Here is an 18,933-nt window from a genome sequence, read left to right on the forward strand (position 1 = left end):
CCATTCCTTTTTCTACAAGGGACAGATGTATTTCATTTGTTGTTCTCAACCGAATAGCTAAGGGTTCCAAAAACTTGGAAACTTGCCTTTTGGAATATAATCTACTCTGAATTTGAGAACTTCGTATATCATGCTCTCTTTTCATTTGGTTTACAGGTGTATTATCTGTTTTCGCCTTAATAAACTTATTTGTCTTTTAGAATTTTCTTTGGATTAGCATTTTAAAGCTGATAAATTATTCATTTTTTTTATAAGTTGTAGAATCATAGTGTTGGTTTTATTAGTAGAGGCCATCTAATGAGTCTTCTCATATTGTTAGTAAGAATACCTGTAGCACCAGAACAATGAGGGACTAATCCAAGGGTTTACAATTTCTTATGTTAAGATGGAGTTGTTTGACTCTTACCTTAGATTCCCTTTTCACTAAACTGCACTTGCTTATGGTGTTGTCAGCAATGTGTCAGTAAACTGTGTTTAACCTTATATATAATTTAAACTGGTGTAGATACTTGTTTCAAAATATTTTTCAAGAAATTAATTAAAACATTTTTTAATCTATTAGTATTTTTTTATTATATGTATTTTGAGGAAAGTAAAATTTCAGCCTGTAAAGTTGAATTTTATCTTATTAAGTAAAAACAGACAAAATAATGTAGGGAGTCCAGAAAATACAGAATTTATGTTGTTAAGCAGTCTTTTAATTTAGGTACTTCTGTGTGGTATTTGAGGGCCAAGACAATTGGTTTTAAAAAGGTTTTCAAGAGCAAAGTGGGATAGCACTCCACATGTCAGAAGTGGTAGATTGGCACAGATGTGTAGGAAAAGGGGGTCTGATCTTCTTTATGTACATGTCCCCCTGCTCATTACCATACCCATTTAGATTAAAAAAAACAAAAAAACAAAAAAAGAGCAGTTACAGGAGATGCTGTAAGTTTTGCTGATTTTCTTCCTAGAATAATGTTTTACTTTGTTAATAGACAGTTTTTTTGCTTAGTGACTTCTTTTGGCTTGTTACCTCTGAGCCACCAGGGAAGTCCAAGTAGAGTACAGACTCACTGAAAAAGCTTGGCAAGTTCAGGACATGATATCTACCTGAAATCTCATTACTTCCATTGAACTAAAACACAGATTTTGTATGCACATGATATCATGTTTAACGAAATTACCACATGAAGATATATCTGGAATTTATTAACCTATTTATCGTGTTGACTTTGCTATAAGTATTTTGTATAAGGCTAAATATTCTTTACATGATTTTTTTTAATGGCTACATTATGTTCCATCGTGTGATTTTCCTTAATTAAGTAATCCCTAATTACTGGCCATTTGAGTTTCTAATTTTTCATTATTGTAAAAAATACATTGTTTAGCTATTAGAATTAGCTGTATGCTCATTTGTAGTAGTTTTACAAAAACTGCCTAGAAATAGAATTGCCTGCCAAGGTATTTAAAGTGGCTCACTCACTTTGTTGGACATCCTTTTCATTTTCATTCATCCATTTAGCATTCACTTTCCTGCATATCAACCACTTCTTATTCTTATCTTATCCTCTGTAAAAATCTTATCCAGCATCTGTTTTGGCCTTTAAAAAAGTCTTGTTTTACCTTACATATTAACTTTATAGAAGCCTAGGACTTTGCTGTTAGATTGGTTACCAGTTGGGAAAAGCCAGTTGGTCTTTTTCAGTAGGTTTGATGTGTATTTATGGTATAATTTTTACTAGTTTTTATTGTTTCTTAAGTTAATATGTGTTTTAAAATGACAGGCTAATACGAGTTTCTTCAGTTTATTTGATGATCATGTCCATCTTTTTGTATACTTGCTTTTTTTTTAAAGTATGCTATGATGTAACATAGTTGCAAGCTTAAAAACAACAAAAATTTTTAATGTAATCAAGCCATTTTCATATGATTCATGTAACTGGTGAATCACCATTTTAAATCTCAATTTTCCAAATGTATCCTGTATCCCACATCTCTCTGCTTTACTGAAACTTGTGTTATTTAGTGCTGTTAATTCAGAGATTCCTTTAATAGAGTCACTTTATAGTACTATTTGTGATGCCATTCAAAGGCTATTTGTGTACAAATTTATCATTGTACTGGATGCCCTTTGATGAATTGCTTGCGATTGGGTGAAATAAACATTTGTAGAACTTAAAATCTGATTTCTAAATGAATTTTCTTTAAGTTATGAAACATGGAAACTTTCATAAAATTCTTAAACTCATTTATCATATTTTTCATTTATAGTTTTCATATTCATTAACATGTATTATTCCTTACCATTTACAGCTCAGAATTCTGCAAATGCAGATTTTGCAAACTTTGATGCATTTGGACAGTCTAGTGGTTCGAGTAATTTTGGAGGTTTCCCCACAGCAAGTCACTCTTCTTTTCAGCCCCAAACTACAGGTAGAGCCTCTCCAGCATTATGATTAAATGTTTACTTTAAAAAATAGAATACAACTCTGTAGATATAGTTTTGGAAAATTATTCTAAACTTAAATTCTGTGATTATCTGGTTTTAAAATAGTTCTGTTTTACAAAGCTCTGGGGAAACCTGAAATCTTTATATTTTTCTTTATTTGTTTTTCTGGACACTAGTGTTTTGTCTAATTCACATTTGTTCTCCTTTTCCTGCACGTGAATCTTTCTTAAATTTCTTACACAAGGAGACATAAAAGTATTAATAGTTTTTTAGGTTCACAAAATACGTTTTGATTTAATTTAGGCTCTAAATAAAGGAAGCTAGTTAATTTACTTCCATAGAACTAAAAATGTAAGTAATTTTCAGGGCAACAAGCTTCAGAAAATAATTGGTTGAGTAGATTATTTAATAATCACTTTGGTAAACTTCAAATAGTTTTCTGTGCAGGAATTGGTCTTTAAACATTGAATACTTACCCATAAACTGTATTATTTTCAGAAACTCATTGAACCTTTGTTTAGATCTTTGGCTGATTGCTTTTCTTTCAACTTTTAACTCTGTATTGTCTTAAAGCCTTTTCTTTCAACTTTCTTTTTCTTTCTTTAAATTTCATCATTTACATAATTTCTGGCTGTCCAGCATTTAGAATGCTTTCATCTAGCTGCAGTTTTGGTGAATTTACTTCAGCTTTTCCTCTCCAGGCTTCCAACAGTAAGTTCTGTTGTCAAGTAGGCATCTTTTACTAATTTGTATGTTTAATGGTATATTTTATAGGTTTTTCAGTTATAGCATTTTAATCATCTTTTCATGATAATTCTCCATAAATTCACACTTTTACTCTCCTCACTATTGCTAAACTCGGAGAACACAATAGTGTACAGTAACAGTTGCTTTAATAATTGTTTTTATTAATTTGAAGTAACTTTCTTCATACAGATTTTAAAAACTTAGTATGTGCTTTGTTCACCAGTTCCTTTTAACAGATCACAGTCTTTTAAATACAGACATTATTTAGTTTTAATCAAAAACAAATAGAGTTTAATTTCTGTAAGACATGTATTTGTTTTAGAATGTATAAACAACTAATTGATGGAAATGTTGTTGCTTTTTTTTTTTTTAATAAGGTGTAATCTTTCTGTTTCTGAAATGCCTTTAAGTGCGTGTTGCTCTCAGTTTAATCTATAACTGCATATACATGTTACTGCATATATATCTACTATCTTGATTACTGAAACTAATGTGTAGGTATAAAGAACAGTCAAAAGTATAGCATCAGAAGCATAGAATGAATATATACTGTTTTTTTAGTATTTTGGTAGTATGTTAGGGAAGATTTAGAATATAGAACAGTCTTTAAAATCTTAGTATGATAAAATGTAATATTTATATTATTTATAATTATGTGCTCTTATTTTTTCCTTGAAATATATGTTAGCATAATTTTACTTGTAATTTAATTTGTAGTGTTGTGTGTACATTAAATTATTATGTGGAATTGAGTAGTAGCTCTTCAAGTACAATAAAACTGAGTAGCATGGAGACTCTCCTGTGAATTATTGTGTTCTTTCCGGGATAGGTAATTACACAATTACACATAGGAACTTGTTGACCTGTATGTTGTCAGGACCTTTGAAAATCTAGTTTTGCACATTGTGAATAGTCCTGTGTAGATGATTCAAGTTGAATGCCATTTGCCAGTTTTTACTTTTAAGATTTTAGGATTGCTTATAGGAAACTTAGTTTAGGAAGAAATGATCATATAATCTATCAAAGGATATTGGGCAAGTCTAGCAGTTTCAAGTTTTCTGTCTATTTTATTACAGGTGGAAGTGCTGGATCAGTAAATGCTAATTTTGCTCATTTTGATAACTTCCCCAAATCCTCCAGTGCTGATTTTGGAACCTTCAATACTTCCCAGAGTCATCAAACAGCTTCAGCTGTTAGTAAAGTTTCAGCAAACAAAGCTGGTCTACAGACTACAGACAAATATGCGGCACTTGCTAATTTAGACAATATCTTCAGTGCTGGGCAAGGTATTAAGCTTTAAAGAAAAGAATACAAATTTGTGTATTAAGCAGTCTTCTACATTTGGTTGTATTTATTAAATTATGAGGATGCTTTTCTTCATTGTGTATAGGTTTTATCTACATTAAATGTTCGTGACTATTTAGCACATTTTGCATCTGAAATAACCACACGGTAGAAAGCCTAGAAACTAGTTTGTAAACTTCTAGATTTAAAAGAAAATAATTGACAAAAATTTAATTTTGTCTTAGCATGCTTTATTGTTCTAAAGGCCAAAAAGGCCAAGAGATGACTAGAGGATTATTTGGTGGTTTCTATGATGTATTAATTGTGAACTATTTTCTATGACTATTTTAGTATTTATTTAAATACTAAATGCAGTGTATTTTTATACCCAGTTATGGTCGTAAGGCTAGTATTTTTGCCTCTCAAAGTGCATAGTGTAGTAAGAAGAACAGCTGGGGTCTGCTTTCAGACTGGATTCTGCATCCTGATCTCTGAGCATGATTTCTCATCTCCCCTCCAAGAGTAATAGAAATAGCATTCTACTTAAAAAGTTGTGTCGTATGTGTTACTGCATGAGTGGTATTTAGAACAGCGTCTGGCGCATAGTAAGTGTCACTTATTACTTATTACTCTTACTTATCTTAGTACTATCTCTTAATTTTTTTGTAAACAACCCTGGGAAGATGATATTGTTAATAGATTGAGTTCACATAGATCCAGCATTAAATGAGTGTATATGTGTGCTTGATTGAGTTGTCCCCATCTTGCAGATTTAATGTAGCACTTTGAGAATTTCCTTAATATAACCTAGACATGTCATTGGTACTGGGTCTTAGTTTTTATTTCAGACAGAGTACTTAATTTTTTTACAGAGCGGAATGTATAGCACTAAACTTGTCCAGTATTTTATGGAGTATTTATTTATTAGGTAAGACTCTAGAATCATGTCCATTTATTTGCTAAGCTCCAAATCAGTTTTAAATTCACACATCATGGCAAATGCTGTTGGTAAGTTGAAAGGATAAGCGTAAGTTAAAGTCTTTGATTTAATTTGTTTTTGTTTGTTCATAGGTGGTGATCAGGGTAGTGGGTTTGGGACCACAGGTAAAGCTCCTGTTGGTTCTGTGGTTTCAGTTCCCAGTCAGTCAAGTGCATCTTCAGACAAGTATGCAGCCCTGGCAGAACTGGACAGTGTTTTCAGCTCTGCTGCCACCTCCAGTAACGCATATACTTCCACAAGTAATGCTAGCAGGTAGCTTGTCATTGTCTTGTGTTTTGTATTTGAAACTTTTTTTCAACTTTGAATAATAGTGTTGTTAAGTAATCACTATTTGGGGCTTAATCTAAAAGATTCTTGAATATTTTCCTAAGTTTGAAGAAAGTTACAAGTTTACATTTTTTAATTAAAATATACTTCTTGAGTAATTACCATAGGGGATTTACCATCGTTTTATATTTTTTATTTAATCAAAAGCACCTTTTCTCCTTGAATGCTGAAATGTAATTTAGAGTATATACACATCTTGAAATGGATGTGGTAAATTGTTAAATACAAATTTAATTATACTCAGAGAATCCATTTACAGAATTACTTACTTTTAAGGTACAGTTCTTAGTCATGAAGATTAAACACTGAAAGTAACATGTTGTAGCCAGAGTTGTAAGTAAAGTTTTAGAAAGATTTGCACCAGAACCCAAAATTAGTCCTATATCTTTTCTGTCTTACTGGTATTTATAAATAGGTGTATCTGTTACAGTGTTTGTATATGTCTGGTGTAGGGAGTTCTTGGCAGAAGAGAGTCTACCACATTTTAAAAACATTTGATCTTTAAAAACTCTAGTTTTTTGACTTCTTTTTGGGTCAAGGAAGCAGACCCAGAAGTATAGGTAACTTATCTGTACAATGTCTTACCCTTGATTTTCCATTCCTATAGATTGTCTCTTTTATCCGAGTAACTTTTTTTTCCCTTTTAGCACCTTTTCCAGAAAAAAATGATAGAATTGCAACACTAGTTAGTTGGGCTTATTCTCCAGGAACAAATTTTCTGTGTGGCAGATGGGAAAAATTGAATCCAAAGAATAAAATTCAGAGTGTTTCTGTATATTTGCTTTACTAATATTGACTACATTAGACGTAAAAAATAGTGAACTATAGCGAGGTGGCCATAAAGTCTGGAAACACAGGTATATGTAATGAAATGGTTTATTGGTATTACATTATAATCATAAGTGGTCCCCAGAGTATAACACATGGAATATTTGAAGTAGCTAAGACCCGTTCCAAAGGTCTGTGAGGTTAAAACTAAATTCAGAATAATTCGGAGTGGTTGTTTGTGTTTTCATTAATTGACGTTTGTATTGATGGTATAGAAACTCTTTAATAGGTAAGACTTGATTGTGACTTAGCATTGAATTATGGCTCCAGTGCCAAGCTGTACAAGCAGTCATCTAATAGTCATTCCTTGCTACCACACATTCAGTTTTAATTAGGAATATTTTTGATTCAGTTTTTATTATGAATATGCCTGATGAAGCAGTGTAAAGGAATTTGATTTTATTAAGTCTAGACCCTTAAACATGTCTTAATTTGCTGTGTATTGAAGTACGGTATGCATCAAGTAGTTCTGCTGTATACTGAAGTATAAAGCTGTCTTGAGGAAAATCAACTTGTATGGTTTTTTGAGTTGTGGAATGAACCAGCTACTTGTTTTATGGAACACCATTTTTTTCTTGAAAGTATGATTGCTAAACAAACCATGGTTATTCAGATTTGGATATTTGTTAGACATTTTTTCAAAAATAAAATTTTAAGTCTGTCAATTTAGGGAAAACAATGGCTAAAATACACACTCTCTCAAGCAACTAAGTAGAATTTTGGAAAATTCATTAGCCACCATGAGCTTAATATTAATCTTCCTATTGCTTTTCTGATGAGATGGATGGTGATATTAATGATTGTTGTTTTTTTATTTTGCATAAGGAAATATATTGACATTTTGAAGATTGGCATCAAGTATTTTCCAAATGATACAAAAGTAGTAAAAGATTCATTTAAAGTGTAAGATAGACTACTGGATGTTACTTTAAGAGAGTACATCAAAGTTCATTGATAGGGTTTCAGATTCCATATCACAGCTGTTGTCAAGTCGCGAAGTTATGTCCAACTTTGAAACCACATGTACTGCAGCATGCCAGGCTTCCGTGTCCTTCACCTGTCTCCAGGAGTTTGCTCAAACTCATGTCCATTGTGCTGATGATGCTATCCAACCATTTCATCCTCTGTCCTTCCCTTCTCCTCTGTACAGATTTGAGAGTTGGACCATTTTGCAGCTAACCTTTAGGAAACTGTAACTGTTGTTTTTGGAATGATATCAAGCAAGATATACATAGTTATCTGGAAAAGGTGTTAAAATTCTCCTGTTTTGTTCAACCGTGATGCCACGTGAGGCCAGTTTTCTCTTCATAATGCACCAAGCTAAACAACATATCACAACAGATTGATCATCTATTAAGCCAGCCATTAAAGACATTTGTAAAAGTATCAGATACGAATGGCTTTATTGTTATTTTCAAATGAATTAAAAATTCTTAAATTTCTGTTTTAATTGGTGCACTATATATTGGTAGTTATAGCATCTTGAAGCTCTTTGGGGTTCTCATTTTTTTTAGAATATAAATGAATTCTAAGACTTAAAAGTTTGAGAGCTGAATAAAAAAAACAAAACAAAAAGGTTGAGAGCTGATGTGATACATGATATGTTCAATATTATTTTTTCCATATTTTATGGCAACCCTGTTATTAGATTACCTTTGCTCTTTTCCCCTCTCAAAATATGAATTCTTTCAATACTTGTTTTCAGTAATGTTTTTGGAACAGTGCCAGTGGGTGCTTCTGCACAGACACAGCCTGCGTCTTCAAGTGTGCCTGCTCCATTTGGAGGTATGTGTTTCTGGTATACATATTGGTTTTTATATGGAGTCCAAATATATGTATACATTGTATTGCATTTTCTTAGGGATACCAGAAGATGATCAAAGCACCAGTTTATTATCAGAAAGCTCTAATTTTCTATCTTCATAAATATATGAACAAATACTTTAAGTAATTGAATACAAATGCATTAGGATTTTATAGTGTATCTTATAATTTTTTAAAGCTACACCTTCCACAAATCCATTTGTTGCTGCTGCTGGTCCTTCTGTGGCATCTTCTACAAATCCATTTCAGACCAATGCCAGAGGAGCGACAGGTAAGAAATGTAAATTACAGAACACTAAACTTTGGGAAAGGTATATACCGCAAAGACACTATGTGAAGAACATTAGAAAATAAGGTTCCTTTCTTACCGAAGTGACTGTGAAGTGGATTAGTTTCGTCTTTGAAAACATATGCTAGCTGAAAGTTTATAGAATCCTATAACCTAATAGTTGAAAATGGACCATGGAAGTTACCTAGCACCCACCACTGAAAGATTTTACTTTTTAGGTGTGGAATCAAGCACAGAGATGAGAGTTAAAGCCTTGACTTCACACTGCCAGTTCATGACAGAGGTGGTACTTGAACATTATAATTCTGACTTATTTGTTGACTAGGTTTCACAATTATTGATTATAACTCAATTGAAAAAATGTGTCAGTTTTTTTCCTTTGCTTGGGATTGCAAGGAATGGATGGATTTTATTATTGATACATGAGATCTTGATAATGAGGAATTTTTCCAGTGTGTATCTCTTTTAGGGTTGTTAACATTTTTGAGGGGGTTGTTGAAACTGGTTTAATTTGGGATATAATAATTTGAATATTTTCTCTTTTTATAATTTTTTTTAAAAATCCTCTTTATCCTTCCCCCTCTTTTTTCTATTTGATTCATATTGTAAGCTAGCCACGTATTTCTTATATTTTGCCTCTTTGATTTTTGTCTTATTACCCTGAACACCAGAGATATTTGCCAGTACCTTGGAATGTTGGCAGGTGCATGTGGTATGACCCAGTACCCATTAAGCTGAATTTGTCCATTTTTAGATTTAGATAACTTTAGAACTAAAGCCTTAAGGTTGACTTATAGCATATGTTGATGGGATATTTTGAGAGAGTAAGGTGCTTTACATCACAATAAATTTGCACCATTAAGAATTACTAATTACTAGCACATCTTTTTGTCATTGGCAAGGTTGAGAACTGTAATATTGGAAGTTTGAACCATAACTTCCATTTTCATATAATGTCTTCATTCATAATCTGTTGCTATCTCACAGAATGTATGTTATATAAGTATTTGAATTTTGCACGTAATTTGTAATGATTTATTTTCATTCAAATACATATAAATACACTATGCTTAAACACAGTCAGTGATTATTTCAGATTTCTGTTGTGTTTTGGACAAAATATACTATTCATCACTAATGATGTATATAATATTTCTGTTTCTGAGCATATTATTTTGACTTCATGGAATGAATTTTTAAAATGTCTAATGATATGGTATTTTGTACATTGTCTCATCTAGTCCTCTTAACTCTCATCAGATGTTTTAATCACTCTTACAGCTGAGATGACTGAGGCTCAGGGAAGTTAAGTGTATATGTTTTGGATAGAGCCAGATCTGTGTTCAAATCCTGGTTTAGCATTTACTCTAAAAATGCTTTCTGTATATTATTTTTTTAATGAATGGAGAAAAAGTGATAGGAAAATACATTATTTGCAGTAATAATAATAACTGTTGAGATGTTTATAGCTATTATAACCCCATTTGACAACTGAAGGATGGAAACATATTATACCTTGATCATGCTGATCTAACTCCTCTGAACTTTATTGTCTTTTTCTATAGAATGTGAACAGTATTCTCTATCAGGGATATTGTGAGAATTAGATGATGGAGATCACCTTGCATCGTCTTTGCGTTACTGTGTATAGTTGGGGTGTGTGTGTGTGTGTTTAGTCACTCAATTGTGTCTGACTCTTTTTGACCCTATGGACTGTAGCCTGCCAGGCTCCTCTGTCAATGGAATTCTCCAGGCAAGAATACTATAGTTGTCATGGCCTCTTCCAAGGGATCTTCCCAACCCAGGAATTGAAGCTGCGTTTCTTACATCTCTTGCATTGGCAGGCAGGTTCTTTACCACTAGTGCCACTTGGGAAGCCCATGTACTTGGTAAATCATTCCTGTTATTTTTCTTTTGTGATTGTACCTCCAGACTGGTTCTGTTTATTAGAGTTGAGGATTATCACCCCCACACCCGCTGTTATTTAGAGTACAAAAGTCCTTAAAGTTAAGGTTCTATATAAGATGTGAAATAATGTAAAGTGTACAAATTATATCTTAAAAAGCTTGTTCAGATAATATAAAGTAGTTTTAATATTAGTCTAAGCAAAATTTATTGAAAGGTGAATCTAGTATGTCCACAAATTTTTATTTCAAGGTAAAATATCTTTTCTCTTGTAAACCATTTTGATTTATCACATTGGTCATCTTATTGAATTGACTGAGTCAAAGTAAGTGTTAACTATGTAATGTGTTTCTGTTGAAGCTGAAATATAAACAACACTTTGACAAATACACTATGCTTAAGTACTTTCAGTGTTTTATATCATCAAACTTAATATTAGTTCTTTAGGAAATATGTTTTGTTGTTCTCATATATTAGTATTGTTAAATTCCATTTGAGGTAGCTTTTGAAAGAGGTATTAAATAATAGTTCTATGCAAACTATTTAGAAAGTTTTGCTGATACATTTCTTTGTTAAAATGCACATCTTAACAATAATTTTTTTTCCTGCATTTAATAGCTTTTGGGCCTTCTTTTACCACATTATATAGAAACCTTCAAAAGGCTGGCCAATGTGGCCTAAGGCTTTTTTTTTTTTTAGGATTCTATAATATTTAGCATTCTATTTTTCTAGAGCCCTTGAACCCTTTAATTAATAAAGTTAATATAATTTTATAGTTTTCAGTTATTAGGACATTCTCTTAAAACTCTTAAATCTCTCCTTTGCCCCTGAATGAGTACCCTTTATTTTCTGATATTCATTGAATGAATGAATGATTTTAAAAGTGTCTCATTTACCACCCCCTGCCCCAAGAAATAAACTTGTAGAAATGTAGAACCAAAAGAACCATGGTAGCATCTAGCCAAGCATCGCCATTTTATTATTTAGGTGGAGGCCAATTAGATGGATTTGCCTGATTAACCAATGACTAGTATTAATTAGTCAGTGGCACCCCACTCCAGTACTCTTGCCTGGAAAATCCCATGGATGGAGGAGCCTGGTGGGCTGCAGTCCATGCGGTTGCTAAGAGTCGGACACGACTGAGCTACTTCACTTTCACTTTTCACTTTCATGCATTGGAGAAGGAAATGGCAACCCACTCCAGTGTTCTTGCCTGGAGAATGCCAGGGACATGGGAGCCTGGTGGGATGCCGTCTGTGGGGTCACATAGAGTTGGACACGACTGAAGCGACTTAGCAGCAGCAGCAGTATTAGTCCCAGAGTGCTTCTATCTAAATCAGCACTATTTCCACTGGTGCCACTCATTTCACTTACAGGAAAGTAAATGAAATATATGTCCACACAAGAACTTGTATTACAAGTATTTACAGCAGCATTATTCCTAGTAGTCAAAGGTGGAAATGGTCTTGGCTCAACTGAGGTGGCTCAGTGGTAATCCGCCTGCAGTGCAGGAGATGGGGATTTGATCCCTGGGTCAGGAAGATCCCCTGGAGTTGGAAATGGCAACCCACTCCAGTATTCTTGTCTGAGAAATCCCATGGACAGAGAAGCCTAGCAGGCTCCAGTTCATGGGGTCTCAAAAGAGTTGGACACAACTGAACACGGAAACATCCCAGGTGAACATCCACTGATGAATGGATAAAGCAAATGTGTATAGCTGTACAGTGGAGTTTTTTTGATAATAAAAAGTGAAAAGTAATGATATGTACTGATACATGGTACAGCATTGATGCATCTAGAAAACAGCAGGGAAAATAAAGGATGCTAGTCACAAAATGTCATATAATGTGTGATTCTATTTATAACCTGTCCAGAATAATGGACAAACCTATAGAGACAGAAAGGAGATGGGGCAAAATGGAGAGCTGATAGGTGTGGAATTTCTTTTAGTGAGAGGTGTGTGAAAATGTTCTAAAATTAAATTGTGATGATGGTTGTACACCTGGTGAATGTGTTTTTTAAAAAGAACAAAACACTGAATTTTACCCTTTAAGTTGACAAATTGTATGATACATGAATTATATCTCAAAAAGCTTGTTAAAAAGAAGTCTAAAATATTTTGATAGCAGCCCAGAACTAGGCATCAGTGTTACAGATTGAGTATTGCAATTACTACTAGTTAACAATCATTGTTGACTAAAAGTCAGGTTTTGCCAAAGCGTATTATGTAGAACACGTCTCCTGAGGTGATGTTATCACAGTGCTTCGTGGAAAGGGGTTCTGTGCCCAAAAGCATATGGGAAGTGCTGAGTTAATAACACAAAGTTGAACCAGTATTATTAATGCACGATTTCCCAGAGCTTGTAACATGCTCTAAGAAAGGAGATAAACATAAAGTGACCAAGCCTGTTTATCACAGAACCCTTCTACCTTAGTCAACCTTTTGTTGAATTTATAAGAAGCTATAAACAGCATCTTTTAAGTTAGCAAGAAAAAAGAACAGATTCATTGAATATTTACTCTTTAGTACTTTTAATCACAGCAGCTTTGTAAATTAGGTATTACTGTATCTGCCTCTCCATCCCTTGTTTTCAAATGAGGATACTGAGGCTTAAAGAAGTTGTAGTGTCCTATAATTAGAAAACAACAGACCCAAGACTCAGAACCACTTTCATATCTCAGTTGTTGTTTTTCCCCAAATTTAGTTAGTTAAGTGTGCTTCTTTAAAATGTGTGGACATGTATTTTTAGAAACAGTCCCACTCGGTATAGTTCAAACAGTGGTTCTAGTACTTAACCTAAATTTGATTTCTGTTGAGAACTTTTCTTTACGTATAACCTGTCTGACCTCAGTCATGCAGGTTAAGATCTGCATGGGATGAATTTCTCTTTTCTCTCTCTTTTTAGCCATCATATTTTAAACTGAAAGTGCTGCTCACCTTTCTTATGGAGTCCACTGACTAATTTTCCCTGAATAATTTGTTCCCTTGAGTTGTCTTTACTAGTTTCTAGTTAATGTAGAGTTGAAAATAAAACAAACATTATTCAGGTGCTTTCTCTGAGATTTGACTTTTTAAATGCTAAAAGGTAGATACTAGATCATTTTAGGTGATTCTATGAATAGCATTTTTGGGAGTAACTGCTGAGGCCTAGAAAATCATTTTATGTATATTGTTGCATCTTCACATGAAAAAAAATGTTAGTGTTTATTTAAAAGTTGTATTTCATAAATGTTTCTTTGTTTGATATTTGTTTTTCTGGTATTATTCTAATCTCTTTGTTTCAAATACTGTAAATACTAGTATCATGAATATAGTTGAAGTAAAGACTCTGGGTGTGTTTTTATGTTTATTCTTATGCTATCTCCTTTGTAAGTGTATTCTAATTTTAGAATTTTTTAATGAAATAAATTTACTTTTATTTCGACAATAGTTACTCATAAGTTAATTGACACTGGTCTCTTTATGGCTTTCCATAAGGCCTTTCTGGAGCAATGCATTCTCAAGTGTTTCCTCACGCTCATTTTGGTAGGTGGCCACAGCTAATATCTAGGTTTGTGTGGCAATTTGTCTACCTGCTTGTGGAAGCTTCTGCTAGTGTTCTGGATCCCTGCATGTGAAGTTAAGTTTTTTCCATGTTTTAAAATGGAGTGGGCATGGATGTGTGGCATTGGGAATAACTTATATTTACTTTATAGTTACATGAAAATCTTCTGTGGTAATTTATGTTTTAATATTGAAAAGCATATTGCTTACCTCCATGGTCACATTAGAATGTTAATAGCTTTTTTGATTATTTTTCTTAAGTTTGAATTCATAGTACTTTGAGTGACACACCTTTTCTATGTACCAAACCATTTTACCACATTATTCCATGGAGTTTGGCTTTGCTTAACTGTAGCCAACTTTTGCTTTATACTGCTTTCTTAAAAAGTGAGCTGTCAAAGTTATGTCAGTGTATTGTTGTCTGTTCTGAAACCCTTCTGTTTCCCTTGCAGTGTGCTTATTATTCTTGAATTCACTTGCTTCCCAGTGGCTTAGTTTCCTTTTTCTTATGAATAATAAAAAGTAATATTTAAAATTTTACCATCTTAATTAGGTTCACTGAGGAGAATTGCACTGTTACAAATATAAGGATTATGAGAATTACTTTGAGCAACATCCATAACAGATTTTTAATTTTTTAATAAAAGATAATTCTATATAGCACGTGTAGTATTAATTTCAGTGCCTTAAGTCAGCATTCAAGTTGGTAATTTTTTTTTCTTAGAATCAGAAAATGCAGTGAATTATCTTGTTTGATAACATAGTGCTGAAAATGCTTTACTATGTAATTGCTAGTGTTCTGTATTAAAAGCAACATTGTTGGCTCTTCTTTCCTAGAACATATAGTTGAAAGCTTCTGTTTTGAATCATTAGGAAAAAGTAATATATTGTTCTGTTACTATGTGTGTTTTTATATGAGTAATATAATAATGTGAATTTATAACTCATTGTAAGTGGGGGGTGATGGCAGCATACCGTGTGTGTGTGTGTGTGTGTGTGTGTGTGTGTGTGTGTGTGTGTGTGTGTGTAGCTGTAGTTCACACACAGATTTCCCCAACCTGTGAATGAGTGCTTCATTCCATGAAGTTATAGTGAGTAGATATGGCAGGCCATGGTAGTTATTGGGTACAGTGTCATTAATCCCTACATTCTTTGCCTCTTTTAAGAAGGCCTATTTCATTTTCTGTTCAGTTTTTGTGTACTTTGCCCCAGTTTCTATAACTCATTGGTCCTAATATTATCTTCCTTATACCCCTTATGCAAAGAAATCTTGGTTTATTTATACTTTTCAAAAAAGGAATGAGAGTCTATATAGTTTAATTGTGTTAATGTTTTTATTAGGATTATCCCCCATCCATTTTTTGACTATGGTTACAAAGCTGCATAGGTTTTGAGTGGCCTGCTGCAGACCCTATTTCTCCTGTAAGTTTTATTTTTAAGTGAACTATTTTGCAGAGGTTTTTCCAGGAATACATATACTACATTATAGCAGACAGTTCACTAGATATAAATGTTTGACTATTTTACTATGTATAACAAAGCAAAACTTAAAAATATATATACTAGTATACATGTGAATTGCATGATGATGGACTTTAAAAGTAGACTGCTATTTAGACTCATTTATATAATTACTTTGGGAGGTTTACTTTTGATTTCAAATGATAGCTTTATAGCTTACATTCAACTGTATGGCACTAAAACTTGCTATTAAGTTTGTTGGAGTTTGGGGATTTAAAATACATCTTTCTATTTTTAAGGTAAATGATGTCTATTTTACATTGTTGAGTATGAGTATAGACAACCTCCGTTTTTGTTTGTAAGTGATCAGCCTTTCCTTCTCCCACCAGCGGCGACCTTTGGCACTGCATCCATGAGCATGCCTGCGGGCTTCGGGACTCCCGCTCCCTATAGTCTTCCCACCAGCTTTAGTGGCAGCTTCCAGCAGCCAGCCTTCCCAGCCCAAGCAGCTTTTCCTCAACAGACAGCTTTTTCTCAACAGCCCAATGGTAAGAGTTAACATTTGGCTGGTGCCAAGTTCATGGCATGTATCCTTTATCATAATTTGAATGTTTGGACAAAAGGATTTATCTAAAGAATGCTCTAGTGTTATGTACTGATTGTTTATTACACAGATATAGAAACCTTTGGTGAGTTAGGCCTCAGAAAATTGAGTGATTTAGTAAGTTTTTGTGACCAGATTATAGATTTGGGAGTAATCTGAAACTAAAGAGTACCTCTTCTTTCTCAGGATCTCCAGTATCTTTCTTGTATGTTCTGTGTTATAATATGCTTCTTGATTTTAAAAGGAAACTTTATAGACCTAGAGTGTTTGCTTTGCATTGGAGAATTGTTGATTTTGTTGCATTTATTGTATATATTTTGTTGTTTGTTGGTGGTGGTGGTGACATAGACTAAAGGTAACTGTATTGTAGTTCGAGTTTGTTACTTTTTTTAGGAAGATTCACTAGAGAAAGTTTTCAGGTTTTGTTTCTGTTTTTGTTGTTGTAGTCTTTTTTGTTTGTTTTGGGTGGATTTTGTTTATTTTTTGGCCGTTCATTTGCTGAAGTTTGAAATCCTTGGGTCACATCCCCTCTTAAATAGTCAACAAACTCATCTTTTGATTAAATCCTTTGTCAGCAACTTACATAGCTGGGACAGACTGGAATTAACCATTTCTGGGGAATCGACATGTCTCTTTAAGACATGCCACTGAAATTTTTAACTTACTTTGAAGAACATGAGACTCAACAAGTTAACATTGATTTTTTTAATTATTGTTGCTCTGGTGGGGATTTTTCTGAAACTCCTTGATTGTCGCTCAGAGGTATAGGTTATAATTGTTGGGTTTTTTTTTTTTTTTTTTTTTAAACAAGGTGCAGGTTTTGCAGCATTTGGACAAACAAAGCCAGTGGTAACCCCTTTTGGTCAAGTTGGAGCTGCTGGAGTGTCTAGTAATCCTTTTATGGTAAGTGAGATGCAGTTTTAAGCACTTTGTAAGTAAGTCGTTGCGTTGTTTTCAGAGTGGGAAAAGCAGGATGTGATTCCTCCCAGATGCAAGATTGTACGAATCGAGGCAGCCATTGTGCACAATCTTTGTTGATTTAAGAAAACACATTAATCAGCTGGAAAGCAAAACGTTGACAGTAAACTATTGTAGACATGAAACTTCTGTGCTTTCTTATCAAAATTCTGCTTTATGAGAGGCTGCCGATTTAGTGACCAATGTGAAAAAGGAATCCTGCAGTCATTTGGTTTGTGTGGTAAATGTATTTTTTAGGACCAATCCCTTCTTGGAATCTGTTAACAGAATTATGTGAGGTAATGGATATAAAAGACACAACACAGTGCCTGGTAACCTATAGTTGTGTTACAGTATGTTGCTAAGAACAGTAATTGTTGTTCAGTCACTAAGTCGTGTTCTGACTCTTTATGACCCCACTGACTGCAGCGTGTCAGGCTTCCTGACCTTCATGGTCTCTCGGAGTTTGCTCAGACTCCTGTCCATTGAGTCGGTGATGCCATCCAACCATCCCATCCTTTGTTGACTCCTTCTCCTTTCTTAATAATAGGAATGAATAAATATGGTTGCCAGTAATTATAAAACCCTAATCTAAATTGGAGAAGGAAACGGCAACCCACTCCACTACTCTTGCCTGGAAAATCCCATGGATGGAGGAGCCTAGTAGGCTACAGTCCATGGGGTTGCAAAGAGTCAGACATGACTGAGAGATTTCACTTAATAATACTTAATCTAAATACTATTAATTAAAAAAATATTATTATTTTCCCACACACTCTTGTCTGTCTATTTATTTTGTCTTATGTTTTCCTTTAGACTGGTGCACCAACAGGACAATTTCCAACAGGAAGCTCATCAACCAATCCTTTCTTATAGCCTTATATAGACACTTTACTGGAACGAACTTTTACATGGTCACATTACATCTCTCCGCCTCTTGCACTGTTGTCTTGTTTCACTGATCTTAGCTTTAAACACAAGAGAAGTCTTTAAAAAGCCTGCATTGTGTATTAAACACCAGGTAATATGTGCGAAACAGAGGGCTCCAGTAACAACTTTTAACCTGTGAATTGGCAAAAAAAAAAAAAGTAGCGGTATCATGTATATTAAAAATTGGCTAATATTAAGTTATTGCAGATACCACATTCATTATGCTGCAGTACTGTACATATTTTTCTTAGAAATTAGCTATTTGTGCATATCAGTATTTGTAACTTTAACACATTGTTATGTGAGAAATGTTACTGGGGAAATAGATCAGCCACTTTTAAGGTGCTGTCTTAAATTGGGAAATGAATGACCTAAAATCACTTTAACCATTGCTACTGGAAAGTTACAAAGTCAAAATTGGAAGGTTTTAGTCATTCTTGAATTTTTCCTTTCTGAAGAGCTCTTCTGTTTATACATGCCTAAATTCTTTAAAAATGTAGAGGGATACCTGTCTGCATAATAAAGCTGATCATGTTTTGCAACAGTTTGCAGGTGAAAAAAATAAATACTAGAAAATATGCTATTGTTTTGTGTTCTTGCTGCAATGCCTTTACCAAAGTGGCCTTAAATATCAGTAGTGAATTGAGAACATCTTGAATTCTTAAATTAGAGTTTCAGAAGACTTCTAGTGACTAACTTTTATGTCTAAAAGCAAATTTTATAAAAAGGCCATGTAGAAAATTTATTAAAACTACTATGACTGCTATGTTTAGGAATATGTCAGTGGTAAAGCATTTAA

The 18,933-nt window shown here is 33.5% G+C and overlaps 1 protein-coding gene across 8 annotated transcripts in view; it reads left to right on the forward strand.

Annotated features, from left to right (window-relative positions):
- AGFG1 (ArfGAP with FG repeats 1) overlaps positions 1-18,712 on the forward strand; it is a 74,683-nt gene extending 55,971 nt beyond the window's left edge. Inside the window, exons 6-15 of one of the 8 annotated variants that reach the window (XM_059875612.1) lie at positions 2,299-2,418; positions 3,074-3,145; positions 4,258-4,467; positions 5,537-5,717; positions 8,326-8,405; positions 8,623-8,715; positions 14,117-14,164; positions 16,033-16,191; positions 17,059-17,150; positions 18,021-18,712. In XM_059875612.1, the coding sequence (XP_059731595.1) occupies positions 2,299-2,418; positions 3,074-3,145; positions 4,258-4,467; positions 5,537-5,717; positions 8,326-8,405; positions 8,623-8,715; positions 14,117-14,164; positions 16,033-16,191; positions 17,059-17,150; positions 18,021-18,080 (1,115 nt within the window). In that variant the 3' untranslated portion in view covers positions 18,081-18,712. 8 annotated transcript variants of the gene reach the window in all.
- Positions 18,713-18,933: the final 221 nt, after the last annotated feature.

The sequence above is a fragment of the Bos taurus genome, chromosome 2 (assembly GCF_002263795.3).
Source record: "Bos taurus isolate L1 Dominette 01449 registration number 42190680 breed Hereford chromosome 2, ARS-UCD2.0, whole genome shotgun sequence".
In the NCBI taxonomy this organism is placed as follows: Eukaryota; Metazoa; Chordata; class Mammalia; order Artiodactyla; family Bovidae; genus Bos; species Bos taurus.